The sequence below is a fragment of the Euleptes europaea genome, chromosome 2, assembly GCF_029931775.1.
Source record: "Euleptes europaea isolate rEulEur1 chromosome 2, rEulEur1.hap1, whole genome shotgun sequence".
Taxonomy (NCBI): domain Eukaryota; kingdom Metazoa; phylum Chordata; class Lepidosauria; order Squamata; family Sphaerodactylidae; genus Euleptes; species Euleptes europaea.
The window spans coordinates 47,786,278-47,813,407 of NC_079313.1; the positions used below are offsets into that span (position 1 = coordinate 47,786,278).

The 27,130-nt window shown below is 42.1% G+C and overlaps 1 protein-coding gene across 1 annotated transcript in view; it reads left to right on the forward strand.

The window, feature by feature from the left end:
* Window positions 1–27,130, forward strand: part of AGL (amylo-alpha-1, 6-glucosidase, 4-alpha-glucanotransferase) — a 53,787-nt gene that overhangs the window by 10,851 nt on the left and 15,806 nt on the right. Inside the window, exons 6-24 of the mRNA XM_056845082.1 lie at window positions 765–876; window positions 1,805–1,928; window positions 2,503–2,605; window positions 2,713–2,810; window positions 4,173–4,312; window positions 9,129–9,316; window positions 11,775–11,898; window positions 13,039–13,202; window positions 15,626–15,727; window positions 15,976–16,131; window positions 16,511–16,661; window positions 17,634–17,758; window positions 17,862–17,974; window positions 18,152–18,286; window positions 20,494–20,624; window positions 21,125–21,261; window positions 21,413–21,546; window positions 23,588–23,763; window positions 26,189–26,291. Coding sequence (XP_056701060.1) covers window positions 765–876; window positions 1,805–1,928; window positions 2,503–2,605; window positions 2,713–2,810; window positions 4,173–4,312; window positions 9,129–9,316; window positions 11,775–11,898; window positions 13,039–13,202; window positions 15,626–15,727; window positions 15,976–16,131; window positions 16,511–16,661; window positions 17,634–17,758; window positions 17,862–17,974; window positions 18,152–18,286; window positions 20,494–20,624; window positions 21,125–21,261; window positions 21,413–21,546; window positions 23,588–23,763; window positions 26,189–26,291 — 2,516 coding nt within the window. The remainder of the gene's footprint in view (window positions 1–764; window positions 877–1,804; window positions 1,929–2,502; window positions 2,606–2,712; window positions 2,811–4,172; window positions 4,313–9,128; window positions 9,317–11,774; window positions 11,899–13,038; window positions 13,203–15,625; window positions 15,728–15,975; window positions 16,132–16,510; window positions 16,662–17,633; window positions 17,759–17,861; window positions 17,975–18,151; window positions 18,287–20,493; window positions 20,625–21,124; window positions 21,262–21,412; window positions 21,547–23,587; window positions 23,764–26,188; window positions 26,292–27,130) is intronic.

A 27,130-nucleotide genomic window follows, 5' to 3' on the forward strand; every position in this document is an offset into this window, starting at 1 on the left:
CATTGTCTTGAATTCTCCTTTTTTTAAATACAAACAAATAATTGTCGAAGGCTTTCACGGTCAGAGTTCATTGGTTCTTGTAGGTTATCCGGGCTGTGTGATACCAAGACCACTGTCTTGGTATCACCAAGACCACGGTCACACTATGGTGCCGCTCAAGACTGTCTCCAAGTTTCCAAAATAAACTTAAAGTGATTGATTCTCTGCTTGTTTTCTTCCACATTGTTAAGCATATTTCAAACTGATATTTTTGGCAGTGTGCTGATTTAGGCTCGCCCACGGAGACTCATGGATCCGCTTGGATTCCAGAGTGCTCTGTGGGATCCTGTTCCCCCTGGCAATTCCCTCAGTGTGCTATCCTCTCTCCAATGTTATTTAACATCTATATGCGCCCCCTTGCCCAGATTATCCAGAGCTTCAGGCTGGGTTGTCATCTATATGATGATGTTACAACTGATGTTATAGGGGGATGGATAGCCGACCTGGTTGCCTTGTTTTTTGGCATTTCTTGCTGCAGCAGGCACTATTTTATGGTGAACATCTTTTTAATAATTCAGGAATGGTTTTTATGGTTTTAAATATTTTATTGTTATATTTGTGGCTTTAATGTTGTCACCTGCGCTGAGCCTGGGGAGGGCGGGTTAGAAATGTGGGAAATAAATAAAATATTTCAAAAGTGTGGACACAAATGCATTTATACTGGGGGGAAATGTGACACTGAGTTTTGTTTACCCACCTGACATTCTTATTTGATTTTTTTACAGTGTATACGAAAAGTTATTAATGAGGATGTTTATCCCAAGATAAGATTATGGGAATTCTTCCAAGTAGATGTTAACAAAGCAGTGCAACAATTTAAAACTCTTTTAACTCAAGGTAAAAAAAATTATTGTTGGTGAATGCATATTCTTTTGTTTTACAACATAATAACTGAAGAGAAATGGCTAGGATCCAAAGAGTTCTCTCAGTTCAAGAATAGGGATTGTGCTAACCCAGCAGATTTTTTGACTTAAAACAAACAAACCATGCTCCCTTCCACACCTACACCTCCTTCATGTTGTGTGATGTCTCAAACTGCTTTTGAAAATTCCCTTTAATTTAAGCAGCAATTTGTCCCATACTATTGTAGCATCTACAGTTTGAGGAAAAGCAAGTCTAAAGCCCCCTTGGGCCTATTGAAATAACTTCACAGCTCTGGATCCTGGCTGTTAAATAAAAACAGGTCAGAATTTGTTTTAATAAGGAAATGCTATCTGAGCCAAGGTATTGTGAACAGAAGTATCAAATGAATTCCTCCTTTTGGCTTTCAAAGGAAAATGTATGTCTTGCAAACCCTTCCTCCCCCCTCCATAAATTTGAAAATGTAGAACAGCATCTCTTCATAGGATCTAATATGTGACTCCTTCCTGTGTTAATTTGTGTCAGTGGATCCTTGGGTGGTCTTTGCCAACAAGCAAAATTAGTCTTGCAGGATGCATGGGATGGGGAGGCAGGGTGTGTGTGTGTGGCATCTGCTGTTTGTACTTCCCTGAAGCTGTTCTGTATGTATGAAACCATCCATGAATCTCCACCCCCTGCCCCAACTATGGAAAGCTCTAATAGATTGTATTTGATTGGTGTTGAACACTAGCTGTCTTCTGTTGTTGTCCTGATTCTTGAACGTGAGTGGTTTCTCCTTGTGCACCTGCAGATGGGCTGCTGGATTGTATCTGTCTGCATCTTGGTTTCTCAAACTAAAATAGCTTAATTGTCAATAAAATGCCTTTTAAATTGTTCCAAAATGTTCCTTTTTTCCATGCTACAGCAGGTGGCTCAAAAGTTAAAACTGATCCCAGTCAACATCTTGCAATCATTCAGGATCCTGAATTTAAGAGATTCGGCTGTACTGTAGATATGAACATTGCACTGAACACCTTCATACCACATAGGTACTTCATTCCTTGGTGCATTTTAAATGCTGAAATGTATAGCAATGCATGGTTTTGTTGGAGAAGAAATTAAAATCCCATTCAGTTGTTGAATGTTGTTGGGAGCATTCTTTACCCCGCTCATAACCAAAGGGAGTCCCAACAAACATAGACCAAAACATGTTCAGTGTGCTACAGAACTCCCATTTTCTGTGCTATTTCCTAGTTCTTACTTGGGTCAGAAACCTCTCAGTATGCACAAATAGTAAGGTGGTTCTAGACCTCTGTTTTCATGCGTATAATTAATGCAAAGACAGCTCTAGAAAAGTGTGATTCCTGACTATCCAAAATTCCAGTGCCTTTCAGGCTGTACTGCTTTTTGTCAGTGATATAGCAAAAGTGTGCTCCACGTGCAGAAAAAATATATTAATAGGCCTGACTGCCTTTGATACAGAGATTTGGTGTTTGCGTCAGAGTTGAAGGACTTTTTAAAAAAATTTATGCACGTATTTAATACTGAGCTTATCTTAAGACCTTTTAAAATTGAGAGTTGTTTCAGACCAGTTTCATGGATTTTTCTTGTGTATTTATTTAGCAATGGGCCTGCCGCAATAGAAGAGTGTTGTAACTGGTTCCGCAAGCGAATTGAGGAACTAAATGGCGAACGGTACCGGCAGACAAATTACCACCAAGAACAGGTCATACTGTTAACACAGCTCTTGAAATTTATGCATCCTTCATACATTGTTGACAGTTTTCATGGACTAGTTAGTTTTATTGAAACAATTGTCTTAATGGCTTCTAGGGGGTCACTTGCATCTTGGCAACAGTGAACTACGAACGACTGGCTGGCCATGGTCCGAAGCTAGGTGCTGTCACTAGAAAGAATCCTTTAGTTACAAGGTATTGTATCTTGTTTCATGTTGAAGAAAATGTACTTTAAAAAACAAATGAATGTTGATACTTACTTGGCTCCCTGAACAAAGGGCGTTTCATATGATAGTGCACAAATTCTCTTTACTACAGTGAATGTTGGCCTTCACATATTAAATAGTACCATTCAAATTTTGTGAATGTGTGAAAACTCTGGTGTAAAGTAGTGAATGTTAAGTGTCACTTAGACTTGATTTTCAGGGATTACTGGTGTTTGTTCCAAATACACAATTTTCAGACATTGACCAAGTTATTTTGGTTGTCAGCATTCACACGTGACTACTTGGTGACTGTTGACGTTTTCCGTAAGAACATATTTGCACATTCAGAAACAGCAGCTCACGTCAGATGTCATATGAAAACCATAGTTTAGTTAAACTAACCAAGGTTAGTGTGATAATCTAAACGTTTGCCACTCCACTAACTACATGATCTAAAACCATGGTTTGAAATTGGTTAACCATCATCCTAACACTGGTTTTGCATGATGTACTATCATGGACATCTTGGCTTGGTTCCTGACATTGCCTCACTACAGTTCAGGTTGGGATACCATCCAGGTCACAGCAGAGGGAAAGAACGAAGGTGGTGAAACCAGGACTTGTCAAAGCAATCCAGGGTTCTAATGATTGTCTGCAAGCCAATTGAGGGGGGTTGTTTATTGGGGAGTTTTGCTGTTTAAGGGACAGTAATCTTACTTGTTGAACACATGAAGCTGCCTTATACTGAATCAGACCCTTAGTCTATCAAAGTCAGTATTGTCTACTTTGACCGGCAGTGGCTCTCCAGGGTCTCAGGCAGAGGTCTCTCACATCACCTACAGCTGGAGGTGCCGGGGATTCAACCTGGGACCTTCTACATGCCAAGCAGATGCTCTACCACTGAGCCACAGCCCCTCCACATCATGACAAGCCATACTTAAAGTCTCCTAAATACATGGAGGAAGATTAAATGCATCGGTAATTAAACTTAAAAATGTGCTGTGACTGAATTGAAGCCATTCAAAGGAAACAATATTTTTAAAACATACAACATGTATGTAGATCTGATGTATAATCGAATCTGCAGTTAGATTACTGGTATCCATAAAGATGGGAATAACTTTTTCTGGATTTGGGTCTAACAAGGTAATAGTGGGTTGAAACAAGAGGAAAAAGCTTTTAATTTCAAAGAAAGTAGCCATTTTCAAGAGGGTAAAGGTTAGTTTTTCCATTATGCAAAGTGCCTTTTTATTAGCGGACATGAACCACATTTATGAAAAGATAGATCTTGGTTGTCATTTAAAATTATATGCTGTTTGATGCAAGACAAAATAATTTATGCATACTGCAGGTACTTTACTTACCCATTTAAAGAGTTAACCCTGGAAGAAGAAGAAATCATGATGCATCAGCCTGAAAAAGCGAGTTATTTCATGGCCCATAATGGTTGGGTGATGGGAGATGATCCTCTGAGGAACTTTGCTGAACCAGGTTTGTGAATCTGGACATTTTATCTTGCCTTCCACTTTTGTAGATGAAGAAGAGTATTGTGGCAAATTAGCAGTTACAATAGTACAGCAGTTTCTTTCTGCAACACGCAAATAGATTCTGCTTTTATTAGAGCCCTGGTTTCCTGAAATTTGTCCACATTAACATATTTCAAGTATTTGGACCCCGCCTTTCTCCTTCAGAGAATGACCCAAGGCAGCATGCAACTATATTAAAAACTGTAACAACAAAATATACCTCCAAAAATAACTCTTTACCAGAAAACATCAATATATTTTTTTTAAAAAAAATACTAAAAGTAACCACCATATCTAAAAAAAACTCTCAAGCCTTGGAAATGACTGCCACATCTAACTACCCACAGAAGCTCTCCTGAATGACTTATTTTTGCACTGTTACCTGAATATCAGGAGAGAAGGATTGCAACCAGCTATTCCAGAGCACCGGTGCAGTCACAGAAAACACCTGCAGCTAGGCTGTGGCAGACTGCGTTCCTCTACAGAACCAAATCACCAGCAGAATTATCTGGAATTGCAACACAGGCTTATACAGGGAGAGGGTGGTCCCTGGGTATAGTGTCTCAGAATGACTTTATAGGTCAAAGCCACCATCTTCATTTGGAATATTGTTGAAGGCTTTCACGGTCAGAGTTCATTGGTTCTTGTAGGTTATCCGGGCTGTGTGACCGTGGTCTTGGTATTTTCTTTCCTGATGTTTCGCCAGCAAATGTGGCAAGCATCTTCAGAGGAGTAACACTGAAGGACAATGTCTTCTGCTGGCGAAACGTCAGGAAAGAAAATACCAAGACCACGGTCACATCCCGGATAACCTACAAGAACGGATCTTCATTTGGACTTGGAAACAAACAGGAAGCCAGTTCAGCAATTTTAAACTAGGGGTGATTTGGACAAACTAGTGAACTCCAGGCATTAATTGAGCCTCTTCATTTTGACCCTGTTCACATTTCCTTGTTTTCGCGGGCAGCCCCACATAGAATGTATTACAGTAGTCCATTATCAAGATTACCGTAGCATGGATCAGCATGGCTTGATTGGCTGAGTTTTAAAAAATAGAGTTTACATGCTAGGTGTAACTGAAAAATACAGCACTTCTATCTACCATATTTGCTTGTTTTTCCAGCAACAGGGTTAGGTCCAGTAAGACTCCCAAGCCCTTTGGCTAGTTTGCTAATAACAACCCCATGCCATCCGTAATGGGAGCATTGCTCCCTCCAGGACCTTCCACGGCACCTTCCAGCCAGCTCATCTCCATTTTATCTGGCTTCAACTTCAGCATGTCCTCCTGTAGCATCCTAAGACATCTTTTGTCCAGCCAGGCTCTGTTAATCCCATCCTACACTGTCACATGCCACAGATTATGCTGGCATTGTGAGCATATTAGAGTGGTGATGTATTGCCAGTTAACAAGCACAGATATTTAAGATTGTGGTGCTAATATATCATTGGAAGCTGTGCATTTAAGAAAAAACACGTTTGCATGTTTTTTATAAATAACATATCTGCATTAACTGGATATTTTGTACAGTATAGTGAAGTCCTAGAATGGGGTTTTTGTTTTTAATAGAATTGTTTTTAATAGAATTTACATAAAGTAGAACACCCTATAATATGAAGTAGAACACCATCATAAGCCTTCCCAAATGTACTTCTTGGTCCAATGCAGGTATAGGGGGTTACTGCACTTGTATTCCCAGCAATGTATGAAGAGTTTAAAAACATTTTAAAAAATACTGTTCGCACTTTGTTTGTCCCCTTTAGCTGTGAAGACGTTTTCCAACCATTTATAAGCCGTAGTATCCAAAAACCCTTTTAAAGCAATGTTTTTTATAACATTTTCAAACTCTTAATACATCACTGGGAATACAAAGTGCGGTAACCCCCTTTATGTTGCCCGGGTTTAAAGGAGCAGGATCACAATCAAGGGAGCAGGACATACCATAGTTAAAATGAAACCTAACTCTTTTTCAGAACTTTGTATGTAAGTGGAACAATGGCCAGATATAACAAAGGGTACTAAGCAGGAGTGGGGACTTGCATGCAAGGAGAATAAAGGGAGGACACACACACTTGCTGTTGTTGAAGGAGTAGTTGCCCTAAGCATTCTTGTGGAATTTAAACCAACATGGACCACTTTCTAATGAATATGAAAATATTTAACTATTGAGGAACTGTTGACTTCTGGATAAATCCACATTTCATCTTAATGGCAAATTGAATCATAATTATTGCATTTGTAAAAGTAAGAAACCAAATGTGCTTTGGTGTCACCTGAGAGAATTTAGACTTTTTTGTGCAATCCTAAGTGATCTTATACCCTTTTGTGTCCGTGGAAGTCAATGGGCTTAAAAAGGTGAAACTCTGTTTAGGATTGCACTGTTTGTGGCACCACGTAGGAAATTCACAGATGATTAATCCTTTTTTGAGAAGGCAGCTACAAATGGAGAGCACTGCCTTGTAGTGTGTTAGGTTAGAATGTTTTGTGCTCAAACCACACCCCTATATCTTGTGTACCAACAAACATTTTAGTAAGGTAAAGCAAAGATGAAGGAAGACATGCTTTCCTCCAGGTGCGAGTATTTCTGCTTTAGGGCAAGCACCTCTTCTTCTTCCTGCCTTAACATAACTGTTTAGATACTCTGCTTTCAGTGCTTAGATTGGTGGGTGCCAGGTAAGATCTTTTTTGTCATGGAAATCCCTTGTCTGCTTGTGCTGATATATTTTGCAATTTTTATGTAACTTCCTAGTTAATCCTTTATTGATGTTTTCAGTATTATTGAAAGTTGAGAGCCCGTGTGGGGGTAGTGGTTAGAGTGTTGGGCTAGGGATTGGGTGACCCAAGGTTTGAATCACCATTCTGCCATGGAAGTTTGGTTGACCTTGGGCAGTCTCTCTCTCTTAACCTAACCTACCTCACAGGGTTGCTGTGAGTATAAAATGGAGGAGAGGAGAATGATGTAAGGCACTTTGGGTCCCCATCTGGGGGAAAGGTAGAGTTAAATGAAATAAATAATAAAAGTTGCTGTAAGTACTTAAGCTGAAAGGCATGCTATATAAGATAAATTAATGGCACTGATTGTTTTTTGCTAACTCAAATACGTACAACATTACCACGATTTAAAACAGAGGTTTGTAACTATATTATGAAATCCATTTCTGGACCCATTTCAGTCTGGCTTCAGGCTAGGATTTGGAACAGAGACTGCTTTGGTTGCCTTGGTTGATTACCTCTAACAAGAACTAAACAGGGGGAATGTGACCCTATTAGTTCAGCTGGATCTCTCAGTGGCTTTCGATACTATCCACTATAGCATCATACTGAGCTACCTCTCAGCACTGGGACTAAGGGGCAAGGTGTTATGGTGATTTGAGTCCTATCTGGGGGGTCAGTCTCAGAAGATAGTGTTGGGGGATTCCTGCTCTGCTCCATGGCCATTGACTTGTGGGGCCGCAGGGTTCGATCTTATCCTTCATGCTATTTAACATTTATATGACACCTCTGGGAGGAGTCATCAGGAGGTTTGAGCTGCAATGTTACCAGTATATGGATGATACCTAGCTCTACCTTTCTTTTCCATGAAATGCTGAGGATGCTGCTTATATTGTAAACCGGTGCTTGGAGTCAGTAATGGGCTGGATGAGGGTGAACGAGCTGCAACTTAATCCTGACAGAAAGAGATTCTCTGAGTTAGTAGAAAGGCAGACCAAGGACCTCTTTCCTGTCTTGGGTGGGGTTATACTGCCCTTGAAAAGCCAGGTTCGCAGCTTGGGAGCGCTGCTTGACGCAGCGGTTACCTTAGGAAATTAGGCGGCGGCTGTGGCTTAGAATGTTTTTGCTCAGGTTCAGCTGGTTCCCCAGCTGTGCCAGTTTCTGTTTCAGTCTGATCCAGCCACAATGAGCTATGCCTTAGTTACATCTAGAGGGGACTACTGCAACATGTTCTACTTGGGTCTATCCTTGAAGAGTGTTCAGAAGCTGCAGCTAGCACAGAATACTGCAGCTAGGCTGCTGGTCGGGGCCAGCTACCAGTCCAATTCCGAGCCAAATGTAAGGTGTTGGTTTTGTCCTTTAAAGCCCTACGTGGCTTGCGACCGGGTTATCTGAAGGACCATCTTCTCCCATACGTTCCTGCCCAGGAATTAAGTTCGTAGCTAGGGTCTCTCCAGACTGTCCTATCAATCAAAGAAACGTGCCTGATGGGCATGTGAGAGAGGGTCTTTTTGGTGACAGCCCCACAATTATGGAACCATCTCCCCAGGAGGGTGCACCTGGCCCCCTTCACTGTTAATCTTCAGGAGGCAGTTGAAGACAGTTTTATTTAGGACTGTGTTTGACTGATTTACTTTATATTTATTAGTGGTCCTAATTGGAGTTTTTTTAATTGTGACCTTGATATATGCTTTGGTAACTGTTGTTTTATTCATATTGTTTTTATTGAGATTTTTTAATAATCGTTTTATTTATGTTGTAAGCTGCCTTGAGTTCCACAAGGGAGAAAACCAGCGAATACATCTTTTAAATAAATGAATGAAATAAATACTACTGGAAGCTGAGTTTTCATAATGGGCAAGTTACCCCTAGATTGTTTTATAATGCATGGGTTGAAACGGCTCTGTTTCTAACATGAACAAGACTGTTGAAAACAATTACATTATTTACTTATTTCATTTACAGTCTACCATTCTTGTTGAAACTCAAGGTACATTACAGAATTATAAAACCACCCAAAAAGGCCAGTATAATGTATACCTAAATAGCAACTTTATTTTTATTTTTACAGGTTCAAACGTCTACCTGAGAAGAGAGCTCATTTGCTGGGGTGACAGCGTCAAGCTGCGCTATGGGAACAAGCCAGAAGACTGTCCATATCTCTGGGCTCACATGAAGAAATACACTGAAATGACTGCCAAATATTTCCATGGAGTACGTCTTGACAACTGTCACTCAACGCCTCTTCATGTGGCTGAGGTATAGAAAAATAAAGCATTATTGTAGCAACAACAACAAAAAAAGCCCCCACAGTGTTCTTGGTTGTGAAACCTATTCTAAGCATCTGTTTACACCAGCTGTTTTTCATCACAAATTAAATTTTAATTCACTTTTGGGTGGATTCTTTTCCTGCGTGGCCAGGACCCTCTGAACATGCTTCCTAATTGCAAGAGGTTTTTGACTAATTAATAGTGAACAGCCACTGTTCGTTTCCTCTATTTTTGTGGTGTTGTGGTAGTGTCGAACTTGGACCAGGGAGATGTGACTTCAAATCCTCGTTTGCCCATGAAGCTTGCTAAGTAATCTTGGCTTAGTTGCAATTTCTCAATCTACCCTACCTCAAACGTTAGTTGTGATGCAAAAAAAAAGAAAAAGGTATTATTTATTTGTTGTTTAGACCAGTGGTACTCACTTTGTGGCTCATGGAGAGCGATATTCACATTTATCGGAAACAAAAGAGCCACATGACTACTGTATGCCCTGTTTAACACAAGCAGAAGTTATACCAATGTTGTAGCCCTGACCTGGATGGCCCAGGCTAGCCTGATTTCATCAGATCTTGGAAGCTAAGCAGGGTCGTCCTCCAGTATCAGAGGAGAATGCCTATTATATTAAGTGCCATGGAACACAGGCAGGATGCTGCTGCTGTTGTCTTGTTTGTGGCCTTTCTAGTAGCACCTGGTTGGCCACTGTGTGAACAGACTGCTGGACTTGATAGGCCTTGGCCTGATCCAGCATGGCTTTTCTTATGTTCACATGTGGCTCCCAAGCCACTGAGTATCACTGGTTTAGACAATAATGATAATGGGTTGGTTCCTATGACTCCCTCCCACTAACTGGATCCTTTTGTGCTTCCTTCAAAGGAGCAAGATACCCTTCAATAGTGAATCAGAAAAGGACATCCTTGGATGAAGAAAAGTCTTTGTTTAGGCAAATCTTTCTATAGCTCTTGTCACTCCTTTCCACCAAATCTTTCTCCAACAACTTACTAGAAGGGAGTCATAGGATATTTTTTCATGTTGAAAGTATTTCACATTAATCCTCAGTGATTCTTACAGGGGCAAGGGTTAAAGTAATCCACCTTTCTCATCCTCATAGTGTAGATTAAATGCTGAGAGTCAATGGCTTGGCTAAGATAGTCTCCAGGACTTTACTAGAAATTCAGTAGGACTTCCTGATTCCTGATCAGTCTCTCAGCAGCTTTTTTTTTTCTTTTAATGGGGGGAGAGAGGAGAAAGGGCTTCATATCTGATCGATTGAACTAGTAGTGGGAATTATAGTCCTCAATATTTCCTCATCAGTTACTGTTCAAGCAAAGGTCACCTCCATAGGGGGAACAGATAGCATCCCCAGTCTGTCTTCCAACAGCTTGTCTATTTATTGCCCTTAGCTACATTTCACTACTGGAAAGTGAACCACAATTAAATTGGTATCTCTGTACCTCTGTAAAAAGATTACCTAGGAGAATCCACAAGTTGAACATAAAGACAGGGAAGACTTCGAGATGTTCATGAACTAAATATGATGGTAGAACATGAGGATTTCTGCTATTGAAGGCAAACATGTCTGGGTTCTAAACAAACATGTCTGGGTTCTGGCACCTTAATAAGAGATGGGCTTGTCTTGAATTGCTTTCCCACTGCATCCTGTGCCATTTCCAAGGATAACCTAATCCCAATACCAGTTTTTCCAAAGATTCTTTGCCACAAATTTTGCTTGGATTATGATCGTTGGGATCCATGGTGCTGCTATGGGAGTGAGATCCAGCCAAAGATCTTTTAAAATCTCTCTGGTTTCAGTGGGAGAGTGGAGCCTTATTTTTTTCATCATGCCTGATTATAATTTCTCTCATTCATTTGGAAAAGCATGTTGTGCCTGGGTAGCATCTGTATCGCATGCTATTCAAAAGATGCATGTTGTAAGGAAGCTGATTAAAAACATGTATTGTGGTCTATAGGAGATGCTGGCAGCTGCCAGGTCAGTCAGACCTAATCTTTATGTGATAGCTGAACTCTTCACGGGCAGTGAGTACATTGACAATGTCTTTGTCAACCGCCTTGGAATTACCAGTCTGATTAGAGGTACAAAAAAAATGCCAAAGTCATGCTTGGAAGGATTGGTGCAGAGTTGCTTAATATCAAACTAATTCTGTGTTTTTATTTATCCTCTTCTTGTCTCCTTTGTAAATTCCTTCCCCTCTTCCCATCATACACGCTTCTGCTTTCCCATTTTTCTTTCATTTATGTTTCAATTCCTGGGTTTTTGCTAACTTTCATGCATTGTCTTAACTGTGTTTGGTTCTTAATTCTTTGGCCTTTTCTTTTTTGCTGTGTGGCGTTTTCCCTGCTGTCCAAATCCATGCCTAGCCTTGTGCCCTTTCTTTTCTTCTGTTCTGCCTTTTCCCTGTCTGTGGCATCCTTGGCTGTGCTTTTTGCAGTACATGCTGGACACGGCTAGAAAATTGCGGCCCAATTTGTATGTAGTGGCTGAACTGTTCACGGGAAGTGAGGAGCTGGATAATGTCTTTGTGAATAAGCTGGGCATTAGCTCTTTAATAAGAGGTATGACTTGCTGTGAATTGCTGTATTTTGTTCCTTGAGATTGTGCATGAAGGAAATGAATTGGCAAAATACTGACTTCATATTGCTTGTGAATACATATTGCTTGTGAATACTTAACAATGCACTCAAGTTTTATAACTTATTTCACAGTAATCAATGCATTGTATGAGCCCCATGGCACAGAGTAGTAAGCTGCAGTACTGCAGTCCAAGCTCTGCTCACGACCTGAGTTCGATCCCAACGGGAGTCAGTTTCAGGTAGCCGGCTCAAGGGTGACTCAGCCTTCCATCCTTCCGAGCTCGGTAAAATGAGTACCCAGCTTGCTGAGGGTAAAGGGAAGATGGCTGGGGAAGGCACTGGCAAACCACCCCGTAAACAAAGTCTGCCTAGTAAACGTCGAGATGTAACATCACCCCATGGGTCAGGAATGACCCGGTGCTTGCACAGGGGACCTTTACCTTTTAATGCATTGTAGTGTATGTTAGGAAAGATGGTCTTACAAATAGTAGTGATAGCTACCACCTCAATCCTGCAACCCAGTCACATGAAGACATCCATCTTCTTTGCTGATGGAGATATAACAATCTTCCCTTACTCGTGGTTACAGGAGTAGGGGGTGACCAGGTACTTCCTCTGCTCTGGAACACAAATTTCCCCCGGCTTTCCCCTGCTTGCATTAGCCATGGTTAAGATTATAATGACACTGACCTTAATCATGGTTACCTAAATTCGCTCGTAAATGAAAACAAAATACTGATTAAGAAGGAACCTGGTTAGCACAGAACTATGATTAAAGTCTGTATGTATGTAATCCTTAATCATCAGGGGAAATTGATACTTGATGAGATGGGTGATGGAAAAGTATAATTCTGTGGTCTATCACCAGTCTTTTAACCAAAGCTAAGCAACTGACCATGCTATATCTATGGCAGTCCTTTGTGGACCACCAGAATTGTTGTTGTGTTCCCCCCTTCTTTAAAACAGCTCATTAATTGGTGTCCTTGTACTGGTGGCTATAGCTATCAGCAAAGGTCAAAGGCTGGAGAGAATGTTTTTTTCAAATGTTCTAGATTGTATCAGTCACATGTCTGCTCACCAGGAACGCAATGAGTGAGTATTCATTCACGTCTTGTTCTGTAGAGGCAATGAGTGCATACAACAGTCATGAAGAGGGAAGATTAGTTTACCGCTTTGGAGGAGAGCCAGTTGGGTCTTTTGTGCAGCCGCGTTTGAGGCCTCTGACACCAGCCATCGCTCATGCACTGTTCATGGATATTACGCATGATAATGAATGTCCAATTCAGGTAAGCAATGGGAATGGATTGTAACTGTTCAATACAGGTGTTCGTTATGAATCAAAGTCAATGTCAAACCAGAGAATCCGCCAAACCAACCCTTTTAACAAGGAGAGCTGTTGCACGCCCAACAAATGTCAAACCTGAGCACCTAAGTAATGATTGTTTTAATGCCTGTTTTGAATTGTAACTTATTAATGATGGGTGCTAATCACTGCTTTAAGATGTTTTTAATTTTACTTCTGCCGCGCTTAACAAAAAAAGTCTACCTTCTGCAGCTAAAATGTTGTAGAAAGAAATTGTTCTAGTGCAGCTACGAGTGATCTTTGTTGGTTCAGTCCAGGCTCCAGTAAGCTGCCGTATGTCCTTTTGTAAATCTCTAGCTGTTGTGCACAGCTTCTGTCCTTCTTGGAAAGTATTAAAGTGGGATGTATATTTGTGTGTGTGTATTTGAATTAAAATTTAAATATATTTAAATATATTTAAATTTTAATTTAAATATATACAATGTGGGAAGTAATGCATTTGACCGTTAGAGGTTTGGCCTGTACAAACATCAGGTATGTAAGGCCTACAGTATTAGATAAAATTTTCATGAACAGCAGATGTGGTGCAAACTCGTGTTTACTTCAGACTGCAGGTGGGGCTTGCAGGTGGACTTTTCCTCCATATGGATGCCCCCCCCCCACCGCACATGGGAAAGAAGCGTGTTAGGGAGTCAGCTAAACTGTGATGGTTCTCCCCATCATGCACCTCTTCTGCGTGATGCTTTTTAATGGAGGAACTTTGACCATTGAGCCTCCACTTAGTCCAAAGTGGTATACCGCATATACCCATGTATAAGCCGACCCGCGTATAAGCCGAGGTGCCTAATTTCTCCCCAAAAATGGGGAAAAATTAGGCACCCGCGTATAAGCCGAGGGTTGGCTTATAAAGGCAAGCTTACCTGACAGGGCTCTCCAGCGGCGAGGGTCCAGCGGCGGCTCGGCCCGGGGGGGCCTGGGCAGCCTTCCTGCGGCTGCAGGAGGCTGCCCCAGGCCGCTCCCGGCGGGAGGAAGCGGCAGCGAGGCCCAGGGGGACCCGGAGCAGCCTTCCTGCGGCTGCAGGAGGCTTCCCATGGCCCCTCCCGGCCGGGAAAAATGGCGGCGGGGGCCGGGGAAGCCTTCCTGCTGCTGCAGGAGGCTGCCCAAGGCCCCTCCCGCCCGGGAAAAATGTTGGCGGGGGCCGGGAAGGGCCGGGGCAGCCTTCCTGTGGCTGCAGGAGGCTGCCCAAGGCCCCTCCCGCCCAGGAAAAATGGCGGGGGGGTCGGGGCAGCCTTCCTGCGGCTGCAGGAGGCTGCCCCAGGCCGCTCCCGGCGGCAGGAAGCGGCACGGGCCCGGCGGCGGCGGTAAGTTTCCCCCCTCCCTCCTCCCTCCTCCCTCCCCCCGTATTGACCCGCATATAAGCCAAGGCCGGCTTTTTCAGCCCATTTTTGGGGCTGAAAAACTCGGCTTATACGCGAGTATATACGGTAATACATATGGTACCTTGCTTCCATGCCTTCTGTTTGTGGGAACAGGCCTTGTCTTGGACTTCTATGCTGTATCTGTGATCCCCCACTGGTAGCTTAGCCAGAGGACACTCGTGTACCCATATATGCCCAAAGGTATCCAGTTATGTCCCCGTGAGGCAGGAGCCTACAGCTGCATTCATGATAAAACCATGGCTTATAAACTGGCCTGATCAAACCATGGTTAGTTGAGATAGCCAAATGCAGTAAACCGGGGTCGTTTGGCACCAGACTGGACTTCAGCTAGGCTTGGACCTGGCGTGCGATGTCCCAGTTCACAAACTACAGTTTGGTTGGGTCGCACCATTTCCCAAGGTTACTTGGCCACAGAGACAGCAGTACAGGAAGGGTGCCCATCCTGCTGGGAGGTGGGAGAAGAAACCAGAGGCAAACAAACAAGGGTATCCACACAAATGAGACTTAAGTCAGATAGACTAACCAGAGTTTGTGCATACTATGGTTCAAACAAACCAACTTTGGTCTTGACATCTGAATGCAGCCTTGTTAATTCAGAACTAACTCCTACTGTATTCAGTAGGGCTTATACCCAGGTGAGAGTGCATAGAATTGCATTCTTACATGCAGTACTGAGCAGAGTTGCACCCATCAAGCCCACTGGCTTCAGTGGACATAGAAGAATAGTTCTGCTAAGGATTGTACTGTCAGGGTCCCTTGCACACTGTATCAAATCCAAAGCCAGGCTTTTAAACCTCCATATCAGTAAAATCTATATTTCAGTAGATTGTGTGCATGTACCTGACAGGTGTAAGTACGGCATATTTCCTTCAAACCACAGTATTGTCTGTGTATGATACAATATTACATGAGTAAAGTAAACTAGATGCTAGAATTGATTGAATTTCTTTTTGCTGCTTATTGCTAGCATCGATCTGCTTATGATGCCCTTCCCAGCTCAACGGCTGTTTCCATGGCATGCTGTGCTACAGGGAGCACTAGAGGCTATGATGAACTGGTGCCACATCAGGTATGTATTTTAACATTAATGGGTTTTATAGGCTTATAAATACACTTGCTGTAGTGTTGGAACGCGTCTGTTGCAGTCTAAGAAATAGCTTGAGGATTACCTTCCAGTACAAAGAGATTATTATACCAATAAAGGGCATTAATGTATTTTCTTAATATTTAAACATTGGAAACTGAAGCTTTTGCAAAATGTGTTGTACAACTTGAGAACTGAAAAGTTGTTAAATCCCTGCTTATTTCAATTTGCAGATTTCTGTGGTGTCTGAAGAACGATTTTATGCAAAGTGGAATCCAGCAGCAGCGCCCTTGACACCTGGGGAAGTTAATTTCAAAACAGGGATTATAGCAGGAAGGCTGGCTATCAACAGATTGCACCAAGAGCTGGGAGCTAAAGGCTTTATTCAGGCAAGAAGGAGACAGCTCCAGAGGCTGATGAGGTGGGATGGCTGCCAGGGCCCTGAGGGGACAGCAGGAGCCCCCAGCGGGGAGGTCCAAGGAAGCTGGGGATAACCTTTAGAGAAAGGCACCCTGTTCTGAAATAAAAAAGATGCTAAATTAGAATATGTACCTCCAGTCCAATGTGGCGCTTGGCTCACTCACTTGAGTCATCTGCGCATTTTTCCATTCCACTCCCTCTGCCCCCTGCTGGATAACAGAATGCACTGTTGGTCTCTTGTCCAGGCTTCCCAAAACCTTCAGACCCACTTAACATGCCCTTTTGATATGGCAACTTTTCTGCTAATCTAAAACGTTTCTGTCGGTTTTTCAAAAAATTCACTTCTAGGTGTTCGTAGACCAAGTCGATGAAGATATTGTGGCTGTGACAAGGCATTGCCCTAATACACACCAGTCTGTCGTAGCTGTTTCCCGAACAGCTTTCAGAAATCCCAAAACTTCCTTTTATAGCCAAGAAGTTCCCCAGATGTGCATTCCAGGTACTATTGCCTACTCTTCAAGACTACCAGTTTTATTATGGCCACTATATATACTTCTGTGCCTATATCTGAGGATAGTACTTCATGCATCTGATCAAGTGGAGTCCAGTCTACAAAAGTATATGCCACAACCTCTTAACTTTTTATGAGGTAACATGGAACTATCTAGCCTGAGCAAGTTTTGCATATTGAAGTTCTTAAAACTTAGAATTAAAGCTTCTTTCTGGCTTACTTTGTAACTGTTAATAGTTCTGAAGTAAAATTTCCTTTTTGTCTTCCACCAGTTGCAGGAACCTAGTTAGTTTCTATCATTGTGTCTGGAATTGCTGTGTGTGCACATGAACAGCTCACCACTTAGTTTTCTTCTTCATTCAGCTCTTTTTAGCCTGTGTTGGGGGCATAATGATACTTATTAAGTTTCATGGGACAAAGTAAATAGGTTGCAGTTGGACTGACTTGTTGGATAAGGGGGAAAGTCTGCCGCCCTCAACATGAAACACCAGGGATGTTTAGTTTTCTGCTGCCACAGTGGGGCTCATTATGCCCTCTTAATTTCTCACATTCACTTGAGGGAAAGTAGACACAGTTGTGGTATAGAGGCCATATGGTGTGGTGGTTAAAATGCTAGACTAGGATCTAGGGGGCCTGGATTCAAGTACACATTCTGCCATTGAAGTTCACTAGATGGCTTTCAGTCAGCCACTGTCAGCCTAACGTACCTCACAGGGTGGTTAAGATGAAAAGGAGAATGATATTGGAAGTTGCTTTTGATCCTTATTGGGAATAAAAGTGGGGTTTAAATATCTAAATGAATAAAAACCATGCCTCTGCTCACAGTATTGTGTGACCTGTCCTCCTATAAAAGTTTGCTTGCTCCAGGAACTTCTCTTAAGCATGCAATGCACTAACCATAATTATAGCTATTTAGATAAATAGGATTTAATAGTTGTCATTCTGTTGAACCTTCTGTAGGGAGAATTGAAGAGGTGGTTCTTGAAGCTAGGACTGTTGAAAGAAATGCTGGCCCGTATAAGAAAGATGAGCACTCAATCAATGGATTGCCTGATTATACAGTTGAGCTTCGAGAACACATCCAGGTAGTTAAATCATTCCCCCCTTTTTTTCTTTTGATTCCCCAGTAAATGAAGCTGTAGGACTGAAGTGTTTTGCTGAATTATGTATTCTTCTTCTTCTTGACAGCTCAAAGAAAGCAAAATCATAAAGCAGGCTTCAGTTGCTACAAAAGGCCCCAATGAATTTGTTCAAGAAATAGAATTTGAAAAACTAACACCAGGCAGTGTGATTATATTTAGGTAAATTGTGAATACTATTTTATGTATACAGAATGTTTGGTTGGGTGACTTACATGGAGGGTACTTGAAGATAATGGGCTAAGAAGAGTGTAGCTCTGGTTAGGATTACACAGCTTCCAAACGTTTTTGGGGGGATACCAGGATTAACACTTTTTTGTTCTGTGCTAATATGTGTAGAGTTAGTCTTGATCCAAAGGCACAAGAGGCTGTGGGAGTACTACGCAGTCACCTGGTCCAGTTCAGTCCTCACTTTAAATCTGGAAGTTTTCCTGATGATAATTCAGAACCTATACTCAAGACGCCCTTCTCAGCGTAAGTACAACTCTTGAATGTAGCACAGAGGGAGTAACAGGCAGGATGTATTACAGCAGTAGACCAGGGGTCCCCAATGTGGTGCCCATGGGGGCCATGGCACCCATCGACACTTTTTCTGGCACCCACCAATTGTTTTTAGGAAGTTGGTGGGGCCAGGTAGGGCTTTTGCCCAGCAAGGGTTTCTGATTGACATCTGGAGATGTGATTGCCTTTGCAGATTTTTTTTTTAATGTTACTTTGGTAGCAGCTGCCACCACAGCACAAGGATCTGCACTGTGTGACCGAAGTTAAGCTGTGGCAATCATTTTGTGGCTGGCTCCATCTCCTGCAGCAGCTATTTTGTGGCAGCCATTTTGTTGCTGCGCCCACCATGTTGTGTCAGAATTCCAAATGTGCCCGCAAGTTAAAAAAGGTTGGGGACTCCTGGATTAGTCTGTATCTGTACTCTGCTTCCTTCTTTCCCTTGCTGCTTCCCCACCCCCAGTTCTGCAGTCAAAGCAGTTGCGAAGATTAATAACCTAATAGTCTTCACTGTTTTCATCAAATAGCAGTATATAAATTGTCAGTTTCTATCATGAGCAGTTTATTGAGATGTGTGGGTTTACAGCTGCAGAGTACTGCGAGGAAAGGAAATTGGCAAATAGATCACTTTAATCTGTTCTATAAGTAATAGAGTCACAGGAATATTGTGTTATTTTCTCATTTGTAGGTTTACACTTTTGCAATACAATAATATAAAAATGTGTTTCTAGGGATGGAGGATTTTTTTCTTCTGAATAGTAAATGTAAGATTGAGGTGGAATGAGCAGGCCAAAGTGTCACCCATTTGCAGTGAAAGCTGTACGTAAGGTCTTAAATGTGGGTTAACTTCAGAATGTTAAACACTCACTGATAGTGGTGATGGCCAGATAAATTGAAGGAGTTGACTTGTTCAAGTGTTTTGAAGCATCTCTGCATTTGGAGTCTGTTTTGTTTCTTACAGTTGCTTGGGAGTGAGGTAAACTCTCCTTCCCCGGAGGTTTTTAAGAAGAGGCTAGATGGCCATCTGTCAGCAATGCTGATTCTATTACCTTAAGCAGATGATGAGAGGGAGGGCATCTTGGCCATCTTCTGGGCATGGAGTAGGGGTCACTGGGGGTGGGTGGGAGGTAGTTTTGAATTTCCTGCATTGTGCAGGGGGTTGGACTAGATGACCCTGGTGGTCCCTTCCAACTCTGTGATTCTATGGCCTTGTGATTCATCAGTTGAAGGACCTGATGGCCGCACAGCAGCTGTTTCCAACTCTGGGAAAGTTTACTCCTCGACTTGTGAGAGCCATGTGGGTAAGGAGACTGCAGTGGGGAGGGGAAAGGAGACAAATTGACCCTTCCTGCCTCTTCTATTAGTGTAGCTCTCCAATAGAACAGGCAGAAAGGATCTTTTTTTCTCCCTGCCCCTTCCCCACTTCTTCCTCCTGACTAAGGTGGCTGCTGTGTGTGGGGTGGGGAAGGGTGAAATGTTTCCTGGACAGTGGAGAAAGTGGAAAGTACTGATAACTGCTGATCTCCCACTGACAGTTTGCAGGATCCAACCCACTGCAATCTCTATTTTACCTAGCAACTAGATTAGTTGGATTTTTCTTTTAATTGGGAAAGTCTAGAGCAGCTGGATATGCCACTAGCCCTGTGAAAAGCTTGTATACTGTACCCTGATAGGCTTTCATCATGCCAAGAGACTGTATGGCCTTTTATGCATGGCTGTTTCCCTCGTGGTCACCCCTCCAACCACTTTGGTTCTTTGTTTTGATTATGCATCCCGTTTCCAAGCATCAGAGGTCGCCTCGCTCTCCCCCTGCGTTTCCCCGCATTTTGCCCGCGTTTTCAAATTCAAGATAAAACAGGTCCCTGAAAACGCGGACAAAGCACGTGGAAACGCAGGGGGAGAGCGAGGTGACCTCTGATCATCGGAAACAGCATGCATAATCAAAACAAAGACCAGAAGCCATCAGGGGGTGACTGTGAGGGAAACAGCCATGCACAAAAGGCCTGTGTTTAAATATGGGCTGGGTTTTATACCAAAACACAAATTATATAGTATTAACATCTTTGAAAAAGATAAATTACATAGTATTAACATCTTAAATCTATCTTTTTCAAATCATTCTGTTTCTGAAAAGAAAATGGTCAAAAAAAATGCTCAACATAATTTCTGGCTCTCTTTCTCAGTATTGCATCAAAATTAACTCTGGCAGACCTGAATCAGGTATTATATCGGTGTGATGCTGAAGAACAAGAGGATGGTGGGGGGTGCTATGACATACCAAACTGGACACCCCTGAAGTATGCAGGCCTCCAAGGTAAAAATTAATATATGTTTCTTTTGTTTCAAACTAAAATGGGATATAGTATTCCCTGGGTCCTTCTATAAAGTCTCTGCAGCAGCTCACTAGCCCAGAGAATAACATCCCCATCCTGTTCATTGAACTCTCCAAGCATCACCTGTTCTTCTGTATTACATTCTATGTACTCACTCCAGGATAATTAAAGAAGTAAAAAATGGAATCTCTTTCAATAAACCAATATGACACAATCTTCATGCAGGCTTAGGTACATAATGGAAGACCATATCAGACAAGTCACATATTTGGGAGAAGCCCAATATTTAAAAAAAATTATTAAATCTGTGTTCATTCTAGCTTTCCTTGAAGTAAACCAGTGTTGATTGAGATCTCTGATACTTGGTTTAACACACAGACCCCAAAGATGTTGGCTTATTTTTTGCTCTTGGAATTCTGGTCTTCTGTTTGTGGTAGTCTCATAACCTGTAATGCAGAACCATGTTTTAATGGACTTTCAGGATTAATGTCAGTGATGGCTGACATACGACCAAAGAATGATTTGGGACACCCTTTCTGCGGGAACTTGAGATCCGGAGACTGGATGATTGACTATGTCAGTAACCGGCTCATTTCCCGGGCTGGAGCCTGTGCTGAGGTAAGTTAAACAACCCTACATGAGGAAATTTCCATGTAGACAGAGGGGTTTTGACCATAATATGCAGTGATTTTGAATATTATATGTGGTGATTTATTTCAGTGACATATTTACATTCATTTCTACCGATTTTATTTCTTCAAAATAACAGGTTGGCAAGTGGTTGAACGCGATGTTTATCTACTTGAAGCAGATTCCTCGTTATCTCATTCCGTGTTACTTTGATGCCATATTAGTTGGTGCATATACAACACTGCTTGATGTGGCTTGGAATCAAATGTCTAGGTATGTGTTTAGTACAGTTGCAGAAAGGGTAATGCATATAATAGGTGTCATACACACACACAATATATATTTATGATATCTGGCATGTTTTTTCTAAAGAAATACAGTCGATATTACCATAGACCAGTGGTCGGCAAAATGCGGCTCTCGAGGAGGAGGTGGTGGCGCGCTGCAGCTCCTCCCTGCAGGTGGAGGCAGCGAGTGGCCGGGCTGCTGTCTCCTCGCCTCTGCTCCCCCCTGGCTCGCGGCCCTCCGCCAGGGGGCGGAGGTGCGGGGTCGCGGGCCGGGCAGGCCGGGCCAGCTGGCCAGAGGAAGGGCTGGGGAAGCACGCCCCCTGGAGCCAGAGGGCGAGGAGCCGCGGGGAGTCGGCTGTGGCCGAGGTAGGTGCGGGGCAGGGCGGGGAAGCTGGGAAGAGCGGGCCGGGGGCGCTGCCTTCTGCCCCGCCCTCCGCTTCGGAGTCTCCCTTGCCGCGGCCGGGGTGGCACTTAATACACACACACACACACACATGCACGTTTTCCCCCAACCAAATTCTCAAAACTCTGCAGGGGGGCTTAATTTTGAGTTTGGAGGACGCGCATGGGGGAAGATGTGCATCTACGGAGCTGCAAAGCCAAGGCAAAACCTCCCGTGTACTTGGTGAATAATTTTGGGGCTGAAACTTGTCAAAGTGTTGTGGGGTGTGGCAACGGAAACGATCCGTGAACACATAAAGTTGCCTTCTACTGAATCGGAAGTCAGTATTGTCTACTCAGACTGGCAGGATCTCAGGCTGAGGTCTTTCGCATCACCTACTTGCCTAATCCCTTTAACTGGGGATTCCGGGGATTGAACCTGGGACCTTCTGCATGCCAAGCAGATGCTCTACTGCTGAGCCACGGCCCCTCCCCTAAAAGGTCAGTGTTCTATGTTGAACATATAAACAGTGTACCTACCTATATAGTTTAAGTTTAAGAAATTTGGCTCTCAAAAGAAATCTCAATCATTGTACTGTTGATATTTGGCTCTGTTGACTAATGAGTTTGCCGACCACCGCCATAGACTATAACAGGCCTTACAATTCAGAAAAGGTTCCCTCTGCCAGTTTTCTGTAATTCAAACACCCTTAGGGCTGATTGATAGATAGATGTTCATCATGTGATATCTCATTTCTTAATGACTCTCAGCTGTCTTTGTAAGGTGTCTCTATCAAAAAGTATTGCTTAACCACTGCCAATATATTTTGGTTGAAGGTAAATACAATTTCCCTCATTCTGCAGAATGTGATCACATTAATAAAGAAACCTCAAAAGGAAACATAAAATAAGACCAGAATTTCAGTACAAATATCCAAACCAATAATGGGAACTATTTAGATGTATTATAATGGGGTAACCCTGGTGTTCTGTTGTATGATGAGATTGTGCCTGAACAGGTGGGACATTTAGCAGAATCCAGTGGAATAGAAAGGTTTCGTGATACAGTAGTCTTACTACAGTGGATCATGCATAGTTTATCATTGTGTCCATCACTGCAAGGAGACCTGTTCATTGTGAGGCCTGTTGCAATCCCTGAAGATCATCAGGGATGCCAGAAGCTGCTGGATTCTGATAATTGGGGCACCTGGAATTCAACGGATTCCAGGATAGATGACAGAGGTTTGCTGGATCATCCTGACAGAGAACCTGCTGGGCCCTCCTGATACTTCCTGGAGCAGAACCAAGTAGTACTAGCCATTTCTGAACCTGTACTTATAGCTGATCTATCAATGAACTGTAATAGAACAGAAACAGTTATTCTGCCTTCTCCATGACGTGGCTTTTTTAATCCATGGCATATGTTAACCAAAAAAAAGTAAAGGCGGGAACAAAATAATGTGTTATTGTTATGATTTTGGTGGAGCCTGGGGTTCCAGCCTTTTTAAACTCACTAAAGCTCCAGATGGTCCAGAACAGATGTCAAAGGCGCATGCATTTAGAATAACTGCTATATCATTGATCTGAAATCTGAAAAGAGGAATCAGTTCACAGTCTTGAAATAAATAGTGCTGCTTTAATTACAGCTTTGTTCAGAATGGATCAACATTTGTTAAACATCTTTCCTTGGGTTCAGTCCAGATGTGTGGAATAGGAAAATATCCTTCTTTGCCACCTCTGTCTCCTGCCATTCAAGATGTTCCCTACAGGCTGAATGAAATTACAAAAGAAAGAGAACAGTGCTGTGTTTCTTTAGCAGCTGGTAAGTAAACAATACAGTCCCTTGTCACTGAAATATTTTTTTAATAAAATGAGTGTAAACATTTTGATCCTACTGTAGGCAGCAGAAATGAGGCTGCTGATATTCCATAGACCTCTAGGCGATTTGTGAGCATGAAATATGAGTTACATAAATGTGGCTAAAACTTATGGGTGGGAAAGACAGCACCAACAAAGAAATGAAACCTGGTTTCATTCATGGATGTGTGCACTATAATTACCCTTCTCCTAATGAGAAGCAGAGGGTAGCACTGGAAGTCCTGAATCTCTGAAGATACAAACAACCTTTGGAGCTATATTCCGTAATAGAAAGCCTGTATTGTACTGGTCTCTGCACAGTTTATGGTGCCACTTTTGTGGTGAGAATTCTGTCAGCAAACAAAAATGGAAGCTTTTGAACTTCAGCCTTTTTTTGTTTTTTGTTTTTGGTAAGCAGAATAACTAGTAGAATAATAAGCGAAGCAGTTTTTCAAACGAGATGTTGAATATCAGCATGGTATAATTTTTGGCTTGCTCTATGCATGTGTGTATGTATGTATTTTTGCCAGAAATTTTGCTAGTCTTTAAGGTGCTACTGGACTCCTGTTCTTTTCTACTCTGTATGCATGTATGTCTTGAATTATTTTCTTAGATCAGATTTTACTTGATCTTGCTTGAGTTTCTGGCTTCAAGTTTTCTTAAAATATTTACCCAGAATTGCTTGTTGTTGGTTTTTTCTTTCTTTTAGTCCTCTTCCAGTTTGCTTTCCTTAGATCTTTCTTGGATGCTGTGTTCCATGCTAATGGAATTCTGTTGCCATAACGTCTAGTTTCTAAGCAACCATCTACTCTTCTTTGCTGAATGAATTCTCTGCTTTTAAATCATGTTTTCATGGGAGCAAGAAGAAAGAAATTCATATACATAAATCAAGTTGTTTGGAAATTCCTTGAAAATATGTACAGTTAACAGTGTGTTCAACTCTTGCACTAATGATGAACTGTTGTGGGACTGAGATGGCAAAAGAATTTTTTTGCAAAAAACATGTATATAAAACTTCTACCAGCCCAATGCCTAAATTTCTTTTGGTGCGCCTAAAGTATAAATACTTTCCAGAGATGTTCAGAAAATCCACATTATGTAAAACCTAAATGATTTTCTAGGACCCCCAAGAATTGCTACACTTGCAGATACCTATTTATTATCCCAGCAGTGCCCTCGGGTCTCTGTAAAAAACAACAAATAATAAATCCCTTTAGACCCTCGGGGAGCCCATTCCTGAGGGGGAGGGGAGATAGGCAGTGTCCGGGAGAACTCTTCCATAGAGTTTCATGAGGCTATGGCAGCTATTTTGCATAGAGGGGTGTTCTCGGACCAAAAGGGGTTTGGGAGCTGACTAATGTCAGCTCCGCCCCCAGGTATGCCCCCTCGACGCCGGTGCGGGCACTTGCTTCTAGGATTTTGCTGGCAGCGTGGGAGCACTGGCAGCTGAGGCCCACACTGCTACATCCCTCCCCAGGCCGGCATCCATGCCACTTACCATTGCACAAAGTGGCATGACCGATGGCGCAGGGTCCCACGGACTCCTATGGTGCTTGGCCCTCCCTTCAGGATTGCATGGTTGGGACTTTTATAAATGGAACTTTTAAAGGTAGGATAAGCAGATGCATATTCAGTGCATTTCTGCATACCCCGCCCCCAGTACACACACATCATCTCCATCCACTATCTCTCTTATACCTGTTTGTTGCAATGCACTGATAGTGGTGTTCTCCTGGTGGGATTTGTACAACTAACCTAAAAAACACAGCAGCAATATGAAAGTATCTGGAAAGTGAGCATCCTTAATTTCCAGTTTAGGGCACGAGCAGTGAAACAGGGGCACAGGAACTTACCATACACTTAATTGTATGCAGGTCAGTGCATTGTTCTCAAAGTTATATCAGAAGGAACGTTTGGGATGGAATCACAGCAGTGTTAACATGTATCGTTTTCATTGTGATATAATAACAGCAGCTCATGCTAAGGAGGAGTGAGGGCAATACAGCAACCTGAGGGTCCATCGACTTCCGGACATTCTTGTATTGTGCGGGGAGTTGCTACACAAACTATACCCTTGCAGACTAGTGTCTAACTGCATTTGGTTCCGAGGGAGTGCTAACAAACAGAAGTGCAATTAGCAACAAAGGTCCATTTGATACTTATTCATCAATGAGTACTTTTATCTTATTAGTTTAATAATGGTGATTGAAACTGCCTCCAATAAAGTAGTATGCGTTTAAACATGGAATATGGCTTAGAATAAGTTAACTAGAATAAATATGGCTTAGAATAAATTAATGGCGAGGAGGGGGAAATGGATAAGAGAATTTTAGGGGAGGTTGAAACAACTGCTCTGCAAAGTTGTGTGTGTTAACCTCTTATTGTTATAGGTTTACCTCATTTTTCATCTGGCATTTTCCGCTGTTGGGGAAGGGACACGTTTATTGCCTTGAGAGGTCTGATGTTGGTTACTGGGCGGTACTTGGAAGCTAGGTATGACCAAATACACATGCTGTTAGTGGCTGGGTGATGTGGCTGTTGACATAATTAGGTAGAAGAAAAAAGAGGGGAATAAAACCCAACCTAGAAAACAGAAGCTGGGTACCCAAGGTTGGGTTATAGAAGAAAACAGAAGAAAACAGAACCTTTATTGGCATTAACATTAACAAAGTAAACATGCAAAGCAGCTAGACATGGATCCAAAAAGAATGAATACACAGTTCATCGGCAAATATTATAATAAACAATTAAATGAGGGTTCCCCTCCTTCTTTCTCCCTCCTTTAGGACCTTGGCCAGGAACTCGGCTACTTGAGTGGTAACTTCAAAGCTTTTGTCATCCAATAAATGGGCTATGTTTCCAGTAGTCATTGCAATAGTAAATTGAGGAAGGGAGCTAATTAAGCTGCATCGAAGCTGTGTGAAAAGTGGACAGTACAAGAGAATGTGTTGTATTGTGTCAGGTTCTTTGCATTGACACCTACAACATCTTGCTTCACGTGGTATTCCCTTGTATCTACCACTAACAACAGCTGAAGGGAATATATTAAATCTGGCCAACAAAAATGCTCTACGGTGAGAGGGTATAGTTAAGTTAAAAAAATACTGGGCCATAGAATTTGTTTGATAAGAAAGGCCTAAAAAACGAGGGGAGCAGATACCTTCAGCACCGGCTTTTATTATTTGGGAATCACTGTGGGTTGGGATATATATATATATATATATATATATATATATATATATATATATATATATAAAATTAATGAAAATATAATTTATTGGAAGCGTTATGTCTAGATTAAAACTATTAAAAAACGTTAAAATAGCACAATG